Genomic DNA, 19295 nt, shown 5'->3' on the forward strand with positions numbered 1-19295 from the left:
TCCAGGTCATGTGAAACTTTTTCTGAGATTGTTAAAATCAAGTTTAAAGTGCTAATAATGATGTTGATGTAATCAAAATAATAAATCAATAGAGTATACACACACATATACACATTTTACAGTGGTGGTCAGAATTATTGGCACCCCTTGGTAAATATGATCAAAGATGACTGTAAAAATAAATCTGCATTGTTTATCCTTTTGATCTTTAATTCATAAAATTAGAAAAAGTCTAACCTTTCATTGAAGAAAAAGAATTGAAAGTGAGTGGAAAGTCACATTATGAAATAAATGTTTATCTACAAAACATGTTGGCCACAATTATTGGCACCCTTTTATTCAATAGTTTTTGCAACCTCCTTTTGCCAAGAAAACAGCTCTGACTCTTCTTCTATAATGCCTGATGAGTTTGGAGAACACCTGACAAGAGATCAGAAACCATTCCTTCATGCAGAATCTCTCCAGATCCTTCAGATTCCCAGCTCCATGTTGGTGCTTCTTCTCTTTAGTTCAATCCACTCATTTTCTTTAGGGTTCAGGTCAGGTGACTGGGATGGCCATGGCAGAAGTTTCATTTTGGGCTCATTGACACATTTTTGTGTTGGTTTTGATATTTGTTTTGGATCATTGTCTTGAAGGAAGATCCAATCACAGCCCATTGTTGGATTTCTAGCAGAAGCAGACAGGTTTTGATTTTTTATCTGTTGGTATTTGATAGAATCCATGATACCTGATATCTGAACAAGATGTCCAGGACCTCCAGCAGAAAAATAGGCCCACAAAATTACAGATCCAGCAGTATATTTAACCGTAGGCATGGGGTACTTTTTATCTATGTGTGCACCAAACCCATCTGGTGGGTTTGCTGCCAAAAAGCTCTTTTTTTTTTAGTTTCATCTGACCATAGAAGCTGGTCCCATTTGAAGTTCCAGTCTTGTCTGACAACTGAATATGCTGGAGATTGTTTCTGGATAAGAGGATTTTTCTTGAAACCCTCATGAACAACTTGTGGGGATGTAGGTGCTGTTTGATAAATGTTTTTTAGGCTTTCTGAGACTCAAGCCTCAACTAATCTCTGCAATCCTCCAACTGTGATCCTTGGAGAGTCTTTGGCCACTCAAACTTTCCTCCTCACCATGCATTACTACGATTTAGACACTCGTCCTCTTCCAGGAGATTTGTAACATCTTTAGTTGATTGGAACTTCTCAATTATTGCCCTGATAGTGGAAATGGGGATTTTCAGTGCTTTAGCTATTTTTTTTACAGCCACTTTCTATTTTTTGAAGCTCAACAATCTTTTGCTGCACATCAGAACTATATTCTTTGGTTTTACTCATTATGATGAATGATTAAGGGAATTTGGCCTTTGTGTTTCCTCATGTTTATCCTCCTGTGGAACAGGAAGTCTCGGCTGGACAATTTCATGTTCATGATCACCCTGGTGTGCTAAAAAAATGTAAATATGATTGGGAATATACTTCAGAGATATTTTACTCATAAAATATTCTATAGGGGTGCCAATAATTGTGGCCAAAGAGTTTTGGAGAAAAACATTTGTTTCATAATCAGATATTCCTCTCACTTTCAATTATTTTCCTTTTTACTAATTTTATGAATTAAAGATCAAAAGGATAAAAAATTCAGATTTATTTTTACAGTCATTTTTGATCATATTTACCTAGGGTGCCAATAATTCTGACCACCACTGTATGTCAAATAAATGTTCTTTTTAACTTCCTATTCATCAAAGAATCCATTTTCAACAAAAATATTAAGCAGCACAAAAATGATAATAATCAGAAATGTTTCTTTAGCACCAAATCAGGATATTAGAATGATTTCTGTAGGATCATGTGACACTGAAGACTGGAGTAATGATCCTGAAAACTTTTCCATCACAGCAAAATATTTCATTTAAAAAATTAAAGCAGTTATTTTAAATGTAATCATATTTCAAATTGTCAAAATCATTTTAAAAATCTTACGAAGCATAAACTTTTGAACGGTAGTGTATATGTGTTTTAAACCTGGACTAATACAGTTTTTAAAATAAACCAAGCAAAATTGTGACTGAGCTTGAAAGGCACATGTGATGAGCATGTATTTTTGTTGCATTTGAACTGACTACATTTATTGAATGTAAATAGTTGACTTTTGCCTACATTTTCTCTTGTCTACAAGCATTCAGCTTTGGAAATTGCAATCAAAATCCACTTGTCAAAAATCTGAGGGGACATTTGAGCATGACGCATCTGCACATGCACACTGCAGCCTACGCACTGCAGAGACCCCAGACATTCACATTACATTCGATTAATACTTCAGGGTTCTGAAGTTTGGATGTTCTGAAGATTCAGCTGAACTGAGCTAGAGTTTACGGTCTCTCGTGCGAGCTATACAATGGTTTGCCGAAGAACCATTCATTTTTGTTCACACTGACATGTGCCTCTGGCTTCCTGTGTTTTTGTCTTGCTCTCTCTTTTCTTGAGCAGATGTATTGTTGTGCTTCGCTGACGTTCACTTGGTTTTTCTCCTCCATTCTCACCCACACACTCACATTTCTCTTCATTCGTACAGAGTTCGTAATAAGCGAGTGGGTGTGGGCTTTCATTTTCATTATGTACTGAGGTAAATTTGGCTTCTGTTTTCTAGCTCCTGTTCTTTTTTTTCACCTTCTGTTGCCTTATTTTCCTTGTCTTTTGTTTTGTCACATTCATGCATTCAGCTGCCCTAGTCTCACAGGATTGGTCCACATTGGACTATGACCTGCCCATTCAGGCCCTGTTTACACCTGCTATTAAGATGCCTTTTGGTTGATCGGATCACAAGTGGACGAGGGAGACAGATTCCCGTTCACACCTGGTATTTTATTCCTTCTCTTTTGTCCACTTTCATCCACTTCTGTCCTGATTTCTTCTAGGGGAGCGTCTATGGGCGGGTAAATGGTTTTTTTTTTTTTTGATCTAATGCACAAAATAAGCTTGTGTAATTTACATGTAATTTTTAATTGTTTAATTGTTAATTCTCTGACAGCCATAAGACCACAGTGAACTCTGTGAGTGCATGTTAGAAATCAGGAATGGTGCTTGGTACGTTTTTCATTTTCAAACCAAACATGGGTCTCCAGCCAACAAAATTTAAATCCCGTCTGGGTGGCATGCTTTCCATAATGTTTACACATTAGGTCAGTAGGCAGTGAGTAGGCGGTTTTTTGTGGCTATTCGAAGACATTCAAACACATGAGCATTTACAGCACGATAGCGATCTGGTCGCATGCGTTTTTGACTACCTCTGGAAGTGGTCGAAAGCTCAAAGCATTTACACCCCGTTTACACCTGTATTTAGTTTCGTCCACTTGTGATCTGATCGACCAAAACGCATCTTGATACTAGATGTAAACAGAGCCTTAGACAAGAAAAGATGACATATACAGTGCTCAGTGTAAATGAGTACACCCCCTTTGAAAAGGAACATTTTAAACAATATTTCAATGAACATAAAAACTATTTCCAAAATGCTGACAAGACTGTTTTATATAACTGTTTTATATCTGTTTAACTTATAACATGAAAGTAAGGTTAATAATATAACTTAGATTACACATTTTTTACTCAAATTAGGGGGATGCAAAAATGAGTACACCCCACTACAAAAACTACTACATCTAGTACTTTGTATGGCCTACATGATTTTTAAAGACATCACCAAGTCTTCTAGGCATGGAATGAACAAGTTGGCGACATTTTGCAAAATCTATCTTTTTCCATTCTTCAAGAATGACCTCTTTTAGAGACTGGATGCTGGATGGAGAGTGATCCTCAACTTGTCTCTTCAGAATTCCCCATAGGTGTTCGACTGGGTTCAGATCAGGAGCCACTGAATCACTTTCACCCTGTTCTTCTTCAGAAATCCAACAGTGGCCTTAGATGTGTGTTTAGGATCATTGTCATGTTGGAAAAGTGCACGACGACCAAGGGCACAGAGTGATGATAGCATCTTCTCTTTCAGAGCAGTGCATCTGTGAATTCATGATGCCATCAATGAAACGCAGCTCCCGACACCAGCAGCACTCATGCAGCCCCACATGAGGACACTGACACCACCATGTTTCACTGTAGGCACCATGCATTTTTCTTTGTATTCTTCACCTTTGCGACGCCAGTTTTAAAGCCATTTGTTTCAAAAACATTTATCTTGGTCTCATCACTCCAGAGTAGAGAGTCCCAGTAGTGTTCATCTTTGTCAGCATGGGCCCTGGCAAACTCTAGGCAGGGTTTTTTGTGCCTGGGATTTAGGAAAGGCTTCTTTCGTGGACGGCACCAATGCATGCCATTCCTCTGCAGCATATGCCGTATTGTGTCACGGGAAATAGTCACCACAGTTTGGCTTTCTACTTCTTTAGATAACTGCAGTGAACTTGCATGCCTATTTTCTTCAACCCTTCTCATCAGAAGACGCTCCTGTCGAGGTGTTAACTTCCGTGGATGACCTGGACGTCTCTGTGAGATGGTTGCAGTTCCATCTTTTTAAAATGTTTGTACCACTTTTGCTACAGTATTCTGACTGATAAGTAAAGCTTTGCTGATCTTCTTGTAGCCTTCACCTTTCTGGTGTAAAGAAATGATTTTCTTTCTCAGGTCTTGTGACATTTCTCTTCCATGTGGTGCCATTGCTGACAGCATGAAATGGGAAGGGGTTTTAACACACTTTTATAGTCAACCGTCTGCTGGACACCTGCGTAATGAATAATTAAACTCACCTGTGTTGAATTCTTGTTAAATTAGACATGTAGTCTAAAATTTAGCTTTGCTCCAGAGACTTTCAGTGGGGTGTGCTCATTTTTGCATCACCCTAATTTGAGTAAAACTGAACATTTTGTTCTCTAAGTTATATTATTAACCTTACTTTCATGTTATAAGTTAAACAGATGTTATATAAAACTTATTCAACATCAACTCTTGACAACAATTTGGAAATAGTTTTTGTGTTCATTGAGATATTATTTAAATGTTACTTTTCAAAGGGGGTGTACTCATTTACGCTGAGCAGCACTGTATGACTGACATAACATGTAACTGACCACAAAGTTAAGGCCCTTTCACACTAAATGGTGCTTTCACACCAAACGCAAAATGATTGATCGCCTTCAGCTAATTCACGTCTGCACAGTAAGTGCCACTGCATGCATTATATGCCTGCACACTAGGTGGTGCAACCCACTATTCAGCTGATCGGGCTATTGTCTTTGACTACTGAGATGAAGAATCACTTAAATGTTTGGATATAGCACCAAAGGCACACAAACTTTTAAGAATCACAAAAAACGAGGAAAGGAAAAGAAAAGGACGGCTTAGCATTCCGTGCTATAGCGTCACCAATATCGCCCTTTTGTGTAACAGTAGCGGCTCCGGGCACGTGATCTAAAGCTCATATCTAATTGGACGACCCATTTCATCACAGGGCGACTGGGGGAAAAAAGACACAATGGTGGAAAAAAAATCTTGCTTTGTCGCGCTGTGATTGATCTCGCCCGGTGTTAATAGATCCATAGGGATCTATTGTTTTGATTCAAGAGCGTCATTACGTTGTACATTTGCAACACAGTGTGAAAGGCCCTTTAGTTTTTTAATGTGCCACTTAAAATCTGTTTTCTGAACTACAAAAACAGATATAGAAATATATATATATATATTATTTACAAATATTATTTAAAATAAAACTTGAGCTTAAAGGTTTTGTGAGAGAATGTAAAAGCATTGAATATAATTTTTCTTCACTTCTTTTCTTTCTTTTTTTTTTCACCACCATTATGTCCCTTTAGGGGCTTCATACCTTACAGTCATTCCAAACTTGTCTTTCTTCTGTGGAACACAAAAGAGGATATTTTAAAGAATGTTTGTCCATACATTGAAAGTCATTGGACCTCATTGACTCGCATTGTATGGAAAATATCTGGTTAACTAGTGGACTAGGTAGACTAATTGCTGCCAGCCAATCAGATTAGAGTCTGCCAGACTCAGCTAGTGCGTTCCAATTTTCGTGCAGATCAGACAGGCAGTGAACGTACTGTTGGCGGTCCTCAGGCGTGCCATTTGATGAGTCTGGGGCAGCCCGTGAGATGAAGAGCTCCCCAAAGACATCATTCACTGGTGACATGTGTAGTGAAGATGAATCGCAGAGTCAGTGGACACACAACAAAGCCCAGAGTAATGGCCACAGTGAAGCGCCGCGAGTCAAAACACTGATGAGACAGAGAAAAGCAGTTCTTTGCATATGAAAATCTGAATGATGAAGCAATAAAGCAGCTTTATAAGCTCATGACGGAGGCGTTTTAGAGCAGATCTTACTCGCTGCTCTTATCCAAAAGCTATAAAGCAAGAGTAACGACTGGACTGAACTGAACTCAAAACGGCGGTAAAGGGCTCTGATGGTAATGGCGGAGAACAGTCGTGCCTTGAGGATGTCAGAGCAGATGGTGTTCCTGTTGGCTGCAGAGTGGCACTCTGTCAAACATACACACTGACATCATATGCAAGCATATGATGACACAAAGACTGTTATGATTTCACTTTTTTAACTTTAGTTTTTGTGTAATGTTGCTGTTAGAGCATAAACATCTGCAAAGTTACGAAGCTCAAAGTTCAATGCAAAGAGAGATATTTTCTTTTAAAGAATTCTCTGTTTAAGGACTATAATGGCTGGTAGGAACTACAAAGAGCTGCTTCCTGGGTTAGTGACATCACTAACCCTAAAATTTACATAAACCCTGCCCCCGAGAACACGCAACAAAGGGGGTGAGGCCATGTTGGGCTGCTTTAGAGAAGAGGAAGAGTTGTAGTAGAGAGTTGTTATCATGCTGTCATTTCACAAACGAGGGTCAATTCAATGCTGGATTTGCACAAAATATTAACATGACGGCACATGCTAGTCGATGAGTTGAATCAACTCCACAGCAACTACATAAATTTATCCACTAACCATTCAGAAACTTCCAGATTCATTCTAAAAGTTGTAACTTCTTCCTAAATCTCTTTACATCAGTGTCCGACTCAGTGTAAGGCTGAACACCGTTACCGACAATCCTCATTTTGGCTGCGTGAGATTCTCCAGCTTTGTTGAGCAACCGAAGCGCAAGCTGTTAAAGCTCCGCCCTCTTCTGTAAAGGGGGCAGGGAGCAGCAGCTCATTTGCATTTAAAGGGACACACAAAAACGGCATGTTTTTGCTCACACCCAAATAGGGGTAAATTTGACAAGCTATAATAAATGATCTGTGGGGTATTTTGAGCTGAAACTTCACAAACTCATTCTGGGGACACCAGAGACTTATAGTACATCTTGTAAAAGGGGCATTATAGGTCCCCTTTAAAGTTTTCCAAAGAAGTCTCATATTCATAAAGGCTGCATTTATTTGATCAAACAATAAATACTGTAATAATGTAAAATACAATAAAAAATTGTAATAATGTGAAATAATGTTACAGTTTAAAATAACTGTTTTCTATTTGAATATATTTTAAAATGTTATTCTTGTGGTGGCAAAGCTGAATTTTCAGCATCATTACTCCAGTCTTCAGTGTCACATGATCCTTCAGAAATCATTCTAATATGATGATTTGCTGCTCAAGTAACATTTCTTACTAAACAGTTGTGCTGCTTAATATTTTAGTGGAAACCATGGCACATTTTTCAGGATTCTTTGATTGAAAGTTATAAGAACAGCATTTATTTGAAATAGAAATCTTTTGTAACATTATAAAGGTCTTTACTGTCACCTTTAATGTGTCCTTACTCCTTACTGAATGAATGTATTCATTTCATTACAAAAAATTTAACTGAAACCAAACTTTTGAAAGGTAGCGTACATTTTCATATGTTTGCCTAGACACTGAAATGTACTGTACATTTTATGTATGAACAATTTTATGTGTACAAATATTTTTGAATATTTTTAGGTTTATAGAATATTGAATTCATGGATTAATTAAATTCAAAATCATCACATTTATTTAACACATTTATAGGTTCCTAATTTGACATTCATTTGATATTATTAAAATTTTCATTATGTCCTGTGTGATTTATTGTTTGGAATTCAACTCATTTTGAAAAAAATTACATAATTTTAACTTTAAAATGAATAAAAAATATATAATTTTATTTTATATATTTTTATTTTATTTTATAATGGTATTAATTATATAATAGTAAAATGTAACTATTAAAATGTATTATAATGAAAATGAAAAGGATCTGTAAATGATTTTTTCGCTTCTAAATTGTGCATAATGTAAATTTTAGATGTTGCCAAATACATGCCTTACAGCATTTATAAAAATATACAAAAATGTTACATAATAAATGAACATGAAATACTAATGAGCTTATAGGCTGCATTATAAGAAGCCTCAGAAAAACATCAAAGACTATGGGAGAATATGGGAAGTTTGATTCAGAGTAGTTCAGCACAGTTATGAATCACAATGAAACATGAGTTGCATGGTGATGCTCCAGAGCGATGTCTTCGAAAATCTGTTGAGAAATATAATAATAAATGCATCTCTACCACAGTGAAACATGGAGGAAGAGGTGTCATTGAGGGGAGTCTTTTTAGCTGCTGGTATTGGTGAGCTGCTTTACTGTAAAAAAGTAATTTAATGCTTAAGTACAGGAGAATATTGCAGAAGGGCTTGCTTCCCACAACTGAAAAGTTATCTAAAGAGGAATGATCAGATGATAAACAAGACAATGCTCCCACACAGCTTAAACATCTAAAGAAAACAAAGGGGAAGGCTATTCTGTGCTAAATTACTTTATCTACAGTATTTGTGCAATTCCTTCAAATTTCCTGACCAGTGATTTGTGATTAAAAATAGTTCAGACCATTAAAAGACCACTAAATATTTAGGTGCTTTTGGCTTGGCCCTTCTTCTTCTTTTTGGAGTGTAGTAATAAACAAAGAATGATTGTCTGCCAACATTTAACTCTTTGTTAAACTCCACCAGATTAAAAACACAAATGTCCTGGCACGGGCCTTCCTTAGTGTGTTAAGATTTAATATCTTAGCCCATCTCCTCTTAAAGACCATCATGTGGACCATTATCCTTATTATAAACTCGTTGATTAAAATGGATAAAAAGGACTATGAGATGTGAGCATTTTCTTTAGGGTGAAGTTGAGTTAACAAGGCATTAATGCCCATTTGTGATTCTCTGGTGAGGATTCGGTATGAAAAATTGCTGCTTGTGCTTTTAGCACCCAGTTCACTTAAGGAATTATGCAAATCAGATAATGATGCAAAGACAGCCAAGAAAATAGCGCTGAGATCAATTTGCACTGGACTGTTCTCCAGGTTACAGACTGGTTCTGAATTTTAAATAGTTTAGGATGCTATTGCTATAATTTACTGGGACTGTACAGCATCACGCATCAGCTGTGAAAGTTTCTGATATACTGTATGATGAAATGAATTCAATTAAATGTAAATGTATGTAAATGATAGAAACATATTTTCTTTCATTAGAATGTCTAGGACACTTTAGGATGGATGGAATTGTGCTGTGATGCTTGAATATATGATGCATTGAAGTTTAAAATGATTGTACAATACAACTTGCTTAGTGAGATATAGAGCCGTTGTGTCAGTTTGACATGCTTCTCATGTTTAATCCTGTTAAATCGGACGTCTGTGAAATAGCTCTTCTGTATTATTAGCGTTTATCCTTTGTGGAACTCTGTCAGTGTTGCCAGATCTCACAGTAAAAACAAGAAACCTGTTCTGACAAAACAATCCCAACATAAGCCTCCTAAAACATGGCTAAATAAGTCAATTTAAAGGGATAGTTCAATCTAAAATGAAAATTCTGTCATCATTTACTCACCGTCCCTCAAGTTCCAAACCTGTATGAATTTCTTTCTTCTGCTGAACACAAAAGAAGATATTTTGAAGAATGTGGTTAACCAAACAGTTGATGGACCCATTGACTTCCATAGTTTGATTGGCTACCGACATTCTTTAAAAAAAATATATCTTCTTTTGTGTTCAGCAGAAAACAGAAATTCATACAAGTTTGGAACAACTTGAGGGTGAGTAAATGATGAAAATGAGAATTTTCGTTTTTGGGTGAAATATCCATTTAATTTTATCTAATTTATTCTAGCATATTAGTAGAATAAGAAGTTTTTTTTTGTTTGTTTGTTTTTTTTTGCAATTGAGAGTCCCCTTAATATTGTGGAACAATGCAAAGTAACCTTTTACAAAAATAAGTCATTTAATACACATGAACAATTGGACTAGTAAATCAGTTATTAAATTATAAGTGCAAAATATGCATCCTGGGAATTCCCATAGTTTTAAATGACTTTATGAAAAAAAACAAGACCAAAGTCACTCTGCACAAGGAGAGGATGTAGATAGCGCCATCTAATGGTGAGCAGACACAAATGATTTCTCTGGATCTAGAGCAGTGGTCTCAAACTCAATTCCTGGAGGGCCACAGCTTTGCTCAAACCCGAATCAAACACACCTGATCCAGCTAATCAAGGTCTTCAGGATTGCTAAAAACATCCAAGCAGGTGTGAGTTGGGGCTGGTTGGAGCTAAACTCTGCAGGGCTGTGGCCCTCCAGGAACTGAGTTTGAAATCACTGATCTAGAGCAAACGATTCCAGAAGCTTGGCTGATATTTTTGTCTGTACATGTGTGTTTCAGAGATAGTGAGAGCCATGACGCATGTCATTAACCATGGTATGTCCATGTACTGGGGCACGTCACGCTGGTCAGCTATGGAGATCATGGTGAGTGGAGTGAGTGGAGAGGACAACTCAAAAATACTGAATGTGTTTTTAGCCTATATCTTTATTCATTAAAGGGGTGCTTTTTTATGCTTTCAACTCTCTTTAGTGTGTAATGTTGCTGTTTGAGCGTGAAAGCAAAGTTACAAAGCACAAAGTCACTCCAAAGGGAGTTATTCTCTATAACAGTAAGCAGTGTTTCTGAACTCTCTGTGAAACGCTTCGATTGTAGTCTTGAGTTTTCTTCCAGGAACATACACATCAGTATTCCTCATTTAAATAATTCCTGACCAAGGCATAGGCAAAAAAAAGAGACGAGGCCTGGTTAAACTTGCCGTTATGGTAGGGAGCGTGACATTTCTTAAACACACGCGAAGCAGTTGACCAATCACAACACACTGGTCCAGCCAATCAGAGCACATTGCGCTTTTCAGAAGGAGGGGCTTCACAGAAACCGGAGCTAAACAGAGCATTACTGACAGACTGAGAAGAGGTGTTGCAACAATGTAAAATATGTCAAAAATTATGTGTCTTTTGAACATTCAAGCATGAAAAACTAGACATAATCGAGACTTAAAGTCTCCCTGAAATCAAAATTTAAGATTTTTAGCTTTTAGTATGAATATGTTAGCCTTAAGGTCAAGAATAAGCTGGTGTGTTCCAAAACAATGACAAAATTCGCATTTTGGAGATATAAGCATTCAAAACTTACAGTCTCTCACTTACACTAAAATGGATCACAGATTTCCATGACATCAACGCAGACTTCAGTTTTTATCAAATCTTCTGTCCAATCAAATGCTCTCTTCTTCACTGTAAACAGATGCTGAAGCTACGGCTAAAATCGGTCATTGTTCACACATTTACTGTTTCTATATGGTGAATGGCACATGTGCACTATATAGAAGATAGGGAACGATTCAGACAGTGTAAATATGCTTTCCATTGACGCGAATGAAGTCCGTTTTTGTGTTAGTGTCACGTGAACCGCCGCAGCGCAAGCAGTCTGCTCCGGTCCAGAGACACGAGAGCACAGAGCGGATCATATGTGCGAGTCGGCGCAGATCACAAAACGTATTGAACCCGTTTGAATTCTGCACAGAATGCAGAAACAGTTAGAGATTAGAAGGAAACCAAAGCTTTACTGAGCTGTGATATAAATGAAAAGCTATTGGCTATTTTTTTTTAAAGGGGCGGGGCTGTTCAATATATCTCGCCCTGTCTTCCCGTTTCAGTTGAAATTATGTCATCACATTGAATAATGCTGTGCATTCCAAGAAACTTCAGTGGGCCTTTAATAGGTCATAATAGGTCGCTTTTACCAGTATTAATATCATTCTCTTTTATTTTTTGTCATCTCTTTCTCTCCATGTAGGAAGCGTATTCTGTAGCAAGGCAGTTTAATCTGATTCCTCCTGTGTGTGAACAGGCCGAATATCATTTATTTCAGAGGGATAAAGTGGAGATGCAATTGCCAGAGCTTTACCATAAGATTGGTAAAAAACAAACACATATTGTATGCACACATAAACACCCATGATTAAAATATGACTTTAAAATGTAATTAAAATATTTCTTGTACCGCAGGTGTTGGAGTAGTGTCCTGGTCTCCTCTGGCCTGTGGCATCATCACAGGAAAATATGAAAATGGCATCCCAGAATCTTCTAGAGCCTCTTTGAAGGTACTTTAATCTTGTGTCATGGCAGACACATCATTTCCTCAAGACATAAGGATGGATATCTGTTGAGTAAACTGAAATAGTGCCAGATTTCTGTGTCCAAAACAACAGAAGAACAAAACAAGAGTTGAACAGGACAGTTTGTTACTGGATGAAGGGATTTAGGAGCTCATATAGTTAATAGATTACACCTTCAGCTAGTATCCAGCGATGAGGGTGGCAGGTCTGTCAGGGCAGGTTTGCTGTGTTTGTTTCACTGTCTCTTTTTCTGTACAGTCATACCAGTGGCTGAAGGAGAAGATTCTGAGTGAGGATGGCAGAAAGCAGCAGGCGAAGCTTAAGGAATTGACCCACATTGCTGAGAGGCTCAGCTGTACCCTGCCACAACTTGCCATCGGTAGGTCAAAAGAACTTCACCCATATTCACTTCAACTGTCACAATGTGCCACATATTATCACTGCCAGAGTGACTCCACTGTCCTGTCACTGTTTACGCAATACAGACAAGAGTAAAAGGTTGAATTTCTGCTTATATGCACATAACCCACAGGGTTCACCCAAAAATGAAAATTCTGTCATTTATTACTCACACTCATGTCGTTCCACACCCGTAAGACCTTTGTTTGTCTTTGGAACACAAATTATATTTTTTATGAAATCCATAGACAGCAATTCAACTTCCAGAAAGGTACTAAAGACATAGTTAAAACAGTCAATGTGACTACAGTGGTTCAACCTTAAAGGTGCCCTAGAATTAAAAATTGAATTTATATTGGCATGTTGCTAATGTACTGTTAAATGTGGTTAAAATTACCATCGTTTATTACTGTATTCACGGAGACAAGATCCGTCGTTATTTTCATTATTAAACACTTGCAGTCTGTATAATTCATAAACACAACATCATTCTTTATAAATCTCTCCAACAGTGTAGCATTAGCCATTAGCCACTGATCACAGCCTCAAATTCATTCAGAATCAAATGTAAACATCCAAATAAATACAATACTAACATAATCCGACGCATGCATGCAGTATGCATGACGAACACTTTGTAAAGATCCAATTTGAGGGTTATATTAGCTGTGTGAACTTTGTTTATGCACTGTTTAAGGCAAGCGTGAGCTCTGTGGGTGGGGAGCGTGAGCATTTAAAGGGGCCACAACATGAATCGGCGCATTTCTAATTATGCCCCAAAATAGGCAGTTAAAAAAATTAATAAAACAAAAAATCTATGGGGTATTTTGAGCTGAAACTTCAAAGACACATTCAGGGGACACCTTAGACTTATATTACATGTTGTAAAAAAATGTTCGATGGCACCTTTAATTTTATGAAGCGACAAGAATACTTTTTGTGCGCAAAAACAAAACAAAAATAACGACTTTATTCAACAATGTTCTTTTCTGTGTCATTCTTCTATGCTGTTTACATTCAGCACTTCCAGGTTCAACGTCAGAACACGGGCTCAGTATTGGCAGACGCTGTTCACGTGAGCAACATGATGGATTTGTGTGATGCTAATGCAGGAGCTAGCCAATAATGAGTCTGCGTTCTGATGTAGAACCTGGAAACGCTGGATGTAAACAGCGTATGAGTGACAGAAGAGAAGATATTGTTGATTAAAAAAAAGTTATTATTTTTGTTTTGTTTTTGCGCACAAAAAGTATTCTCGTCACTTCTGGAGTCATATTCCTCTCGGATTTCATCAAAAATATCTTAATTTGTGTTCCAAAGATGAACAAAGGTCTTACGGGTAGGGAATGACGTGAGGGTAAAGAGTAATAAATTACAGAATTTTCATTTTTGGGTGAACTAACCCTTTAAAGTCACCAAGTCTTTGGGTTGTTTCTTAATACATTTTGTTGTTGTTGGAGGCTAATACATGTATTCACCTATTATTTATTTATGAACAAATTAAATGACCTCATGTAGGCCAACATACACACTACAGTTAGATTTGGTTGTCAGTTCAGCTTTAGTGCTTAATCCCATTCTGTACACTTACAGTTCAGTAATTTATGAGAGTGACAACTGCATTCTACAACCTGAAAAATACATTAGATGCATAAATATGCCATTAAAGGTAGCCTAGAATTAAAACTTTAATTTACCTTGGCATAGTTGAATAACAAGAGTTCAGTACATGGAAATGACATACAGTGAGTCTCAAACTCCATTGTTTCCTCCTTCTTATATAAATCTCATTGTTTAAAAGACCTCCGAAGAACAGGCGAAACTCAACATAACACCGACTGTTACGTAACAGTCGGGGTGTACGCCCCCAATATTTGCATATGCCAGCCCATGTTCCCAACATTATGAAAGGCATTAGACAAGGGCAGCCAGTAAGGTCTGGATCTGTGCACAGCTTAATCATCAGACTAGGTAAGCAAGCAAGAACAACAGCGAAAAATGGCAGATGGAGCAATAATAACTGACATAATCCATGATAGCATGATATTTTTAGTGATATTTGTAAATTGTTGCGTGGATTTGAAATTACTTCTGATTGGCTAGTGCCGCAGCATAGAAAGAACCAATTAGCGCTTGGTTAGAGTTTCATGACTGAACTTTGTATTAAAATTTGGCTGCAGCACCTCAAAATCCTACCAGCTCAAAGATTCCAATGATTCACTGGCTTGAAACTTTCAAACATATAGGACCAAAGCACAGCTTCCTCATAAATCTATTCTTCATGTTCCTCTGTAGCCTGGTGCCTCCGTAATGAAGGAGTGAGTTCGGTTCTCCTGGGGACCTCCAACCCTGCACAGCTCACTGAAAACCTGGGGGCGATACAGGCAAGAGATTTATCAAAACATCTCAAATACACTGTCACACTGTGGAATCACTGCCATCCCATAAGCTCTGGTGGCCTGCTACAGCTCTCTGCTCTAATCTCTAACACCTCACTTCTGAATCTCACATGGTTCATTTACATTTAAAACATCAACACCAGGATATTGCTCAATGTTATTTTTATGTGCTATGGCAAAATTTCACACACTGATGGAAGATCCAACTAAAGCTACGGAGAGAAGATGGTCTGACATGGTTTTTGGCTTGACTATTTAGATCAGTGGTTTTCAACCAAGGAGCCTCAGCAAACTTTCAAGGAGGCCTCAAGATTACTTAAAATGATTTAAAATTAAAACAAAACAAACATTAAATAAGCTTAAAAAATTAAAAATCAATATATTTCATATTTTAATTCACCCCCTCAACAACAGACCTGAAAAGCTCATGCTTAATATTTAATTACATATAAAATGTGAAAAAAAAAAAAAACCTTAATCCTAATCCAGTAAACCAGAAACAACTGGAAAACTTTGAATATTGTTGTGGACAATGGGCAATGGAGTCAAAATTGTTGAAAAGAAAAACTGTTGATTTAGAGCATCTTAAAGGGATAGTTCACCCCAAAAAATGAAAGATATTTTACAAGATACAAAGATACATAAGGAAGATATTTGGAAGAATGTCAGTAACCAGTATTTATTTTTCCTACTATGGTAGTAAATGGGTGGTGAGATCATAGACTGTAAAAAAAGATGGACGACGCGACGTCGCTTCCTTCCATTGTAATGAACTGAAGCCAAAATGGCCGACCGAATGGGCGCTGACATGTTACGCAATACGTAAGTTTGGAGCCTGGGCATGCGCAGAAGGAACCGTCAGTGGAGCCGGAGGCGGAGTCGCGATATCAAACTTCCGCCCAGACGACTGCGTCATCATTCATGTATTTTAAATAGACTATAAAAATTATATACAATTTAAAATTCTACCTATAAAATAATAGGCTATTCTATTTCTAGAGCAATAATACTTTTAAAACAGCAAATTCAGTAGATAAAATCAATATAATATGCCACTAGAAACAACTCTAAATCGTCAGAAACGGTCCTGCCATTTTAAATCAAGTTCAACTAATGTTACAGGAGATCGATTGCTGTAATTAGAGTAAGCTATCATTAGTTTTGTCCTGCTAATTATTATTTTATACCCATAAAAATAATAAGTAACTGCCAGATAACGATCACCTGCTTTTTCCCGACATTGTTAACATTAGGTGTGTTATCTTAACTAATAACATTTATTAATTAGCTTATAACACCCATATTTAATGTTACAGAAAAAGGTTCAGTGATCCGTCAGATCCTGTAGGTCGGTTAGTACAGTTTACTGCTGAACAACTCATTTTGTTGGTGTTAAATAACAAAGAAATCGAAAATTAACAGTTAGTTAATACATCTTCAATCTCCCCTCGAAGCTCCGACAGTCCTCAGACAAGCTGAGCTGTCAATCAAGTTCGAATCATGACGACACGCCCCGTTTTTATAGCATCAAATTGCTAGCTAAAATCTAAATCATCACAAAAACGAACAATTGAATATATATCAGTGTGATAACAACTACCTTAAATGACCAAAACCATTTTTCATAAAGTTTTATTTGAAGCAGAATTTATTTTTAAGTTTTCACTGAAGTCTCATTCGACTGCATTGAGAGGGCGGTGTTTATGACCTGTACTGCATCCAGCCTCCAGGGGGCGATCAAAGAGCCCGTGGCTTCACTTTTCAGAACGTATGAGACACACCCGGGTGAGATCTGTTTGGATACTGACATTCTTCCAAATATCTTCCTTTGTGTTCAGCAGAACAAATAAATTCATTTATTGGAACTACTTAAGGGGAGTAAATGATGACAGAATTTTCATAAAATGCATTCTCTGTCAGCACCACCGATCGTTCATGTGTGAATTAACCGAAGGCGATCAGTCGTTTCGCATTTGGTGATTCGCTTTGCTTTATCGCATCGTGCTCAGTGTGAAAGAGCCTTTAGTCAAGTTAGTTAGATCTAGTAGCAGCCACCTTGTTCTAAAAACCAGCTTGACCACTTTAAATGAATAGTTAACACTAAAATAAAAAGAATCGATCATCTTTTACTCGCTCTCATTTACTTAAAATAAAAAAAAACAAAACATAAAATAACATATATGGATGAAGATACACGAGTGAGTGAATGATGACAATTTTAATTTTTTAATTATTACATTACAAACTGTCAATAATGTTTTTTTTATTAATAATATTAATTTTATTTTACTGATTTTTTTAAATAATTTTTAAAATTACACAAAACATTTTTTAATATTGTTTTATTTTTGTTTATTATTATTAAAATTAATTTTATCGTGTATTTTTATTTTAAGAATTTTTTTAAAGTACTGTATAAACAATAAAAAAAACAAAAAAACAAATATATGGATTTAGATTCACAACCGGGTGAGTGCATAATGACATAATTTTCATTTTGAATAAATTACTATGTGAAGCTTTGATTCTGTTGCCTGTGTTTTTAGTGGATTACATTCTCGCTGACAGGTTCTTCCAAAGATCACCACTCAAGTGGCCTCAGATATCGACAAAGTCCTGGGTAACCGTCCCCACAGTAAGAAGGACTACCATCACTAGGCCTTTCTGTGAACCTGTAAGCCTTGAGACTCAGGATCCCATGCCAGCCCTCTTGTGTCGGCGGGTGTCTACAGTGTGTGATTCCCACTATTATGTGTCAGTCAACTTCTGCAGAGAGCCATTGTTACCATTACAGTAGAAATGCTAAATTGTTATGCATGCTTCTGTTCGACCTAAACCTGAGCTCAACCTTGCATTAAAACTGTCTTCGGAGACACACCTGCCTGTGAAGTACAGAAGCTCCTGGACTCCCTCATCTATGGGGCGTTCAGCTTTCCATCATCCATATGTGCCAAAGTGAACCTGGTCTTGACCCTTGACCTCTGGATATTCATTCTGAAAAGGGGCGAATGACAGGCCCTGTTTACTGTATTAAAAAGTAAAGGAAAATGCACTGCATATCACACTGAGAATGTAATGGCTAAGAACTGTGATGTATGGCAGAGCAGCATGTGGAGTTGAACTGTGTAAGATGTGTGCTTTAGGAAAATGGATTAAGAAGCCATCAACAGCAAAGTGGGCTGTTATTGTGGTTAAATGTTGATCCATCCATCGTTAAAAGACTGTTTGTGTATGTTCCCTCTGTAATCCCTACAATTTGTCATGTCTAATCTGTTCAATCATTTATTTCTCTGTCATTTTAAATGAACATTAGAAATTAGTTTGTTTAAATGCTTTTCCAGTGATAAAGTTCAACTTTATTAACTGACACTGGTTAAAGACGTAAATGCTTGCTGCTGTATTTGGTAACTTTTGAACTGCTAAGCAGTACATACTTGAGTTCAGAGAGCGATAAACTGCACAACTACTGCAAGCAACTAGTTGCTGTCCATGACAAATGGAGTCAGAATGTTTACAAACATGAAAATGATGAAGCTGTTAATTAATGCATTGTGCAGAGTGCTTTTAACATCAAAATAAAAATGTGCATCTCCAGTTTGTGTTTTTAATACATAATGAAGTGTTTTTGTAACCAAATTTGAAGTTATGTTGCTGATTGATGAACATAAATGTTGCCTGGAAACAAAATACCTTGCAAAGTGTGGGCTACAGTAAAAAAAAAAAGAAAAAAGAAAACAAACCATAACTAATTTAAAAGGTAGAAAAACTAGGGCATAACTGAACGGAGAAAACTAGGTCAGAAGAGGCAGCAGAAAATACTGAAAAACATAAACATTACCTTATGATCTCCATAGAAGCTACATCCCGCCCTCAATGCAACAAGCTCCTCCCACTGATGTTTTCTATTGGATAAACTCCCTGTCAGTTTCAAAATTCGCTTTTTCATTTGCTCTCCCTCTCCCGTCACTTTATTTCGATTCCATACGCGGCAAACATTGTAGGCCTCGA

The 19295-nt window shown here is 37.1% G+C and overlaps 1 protein-coding gene across 2 annotated transcripts in view; it reads left to right on the forward strand.

The window, feature by feature from the left end:
- The window catches only part of kcnab1b (potassium voltage-gated channel subfamily A regulatory beta subunit 1b), a 76361-nt gene extending 58416 nt beyond the window's left edge, over positions 1-17945 (forward strand). For both annotated transcript variants that reach the window (XM_067361980.1, XM_067361981.1), the window contains exons 9-14: positions 10710-10795; positions 12168-12288; positions 12380-12474; positions 12748-12868; positions 15184-15272; positions 17856-17945. In XM_067361980.1, the coding sequence (XP_067218081.1) occupies positions 10710-10795; positions 12168-12288; positions 12380-12474; positions 12748-12868; positions 15184-15272; positions 17856-17945 (602 nt within the window). The remainder of the gene's footprint in view (positions 1-10709; positions 10796-12167; positions 12289-12379; positions 12475-12747; positions 12869-15183; positions 15273-17855) is intronic.
- Positions 17946-19295: the final 1350 nt, after the last annotated feature.

This window comes from Chanodichthys erythropterus, chromosome 16 (assembly GCF_024489055.1).
Source record: "Chanodichthys erythropterus isolate Z2021 chromosome 16, ASM2448905v1, whole genome shotgun sequence".
Taxonomy (NCBI): domain Eukaryota; kingdom Metazoa; phylum Chordata; class Actinopteri; order Cypriniformes; family Xenocyprididae; genus Chanodichthys; species Chanodichthys erythropterus.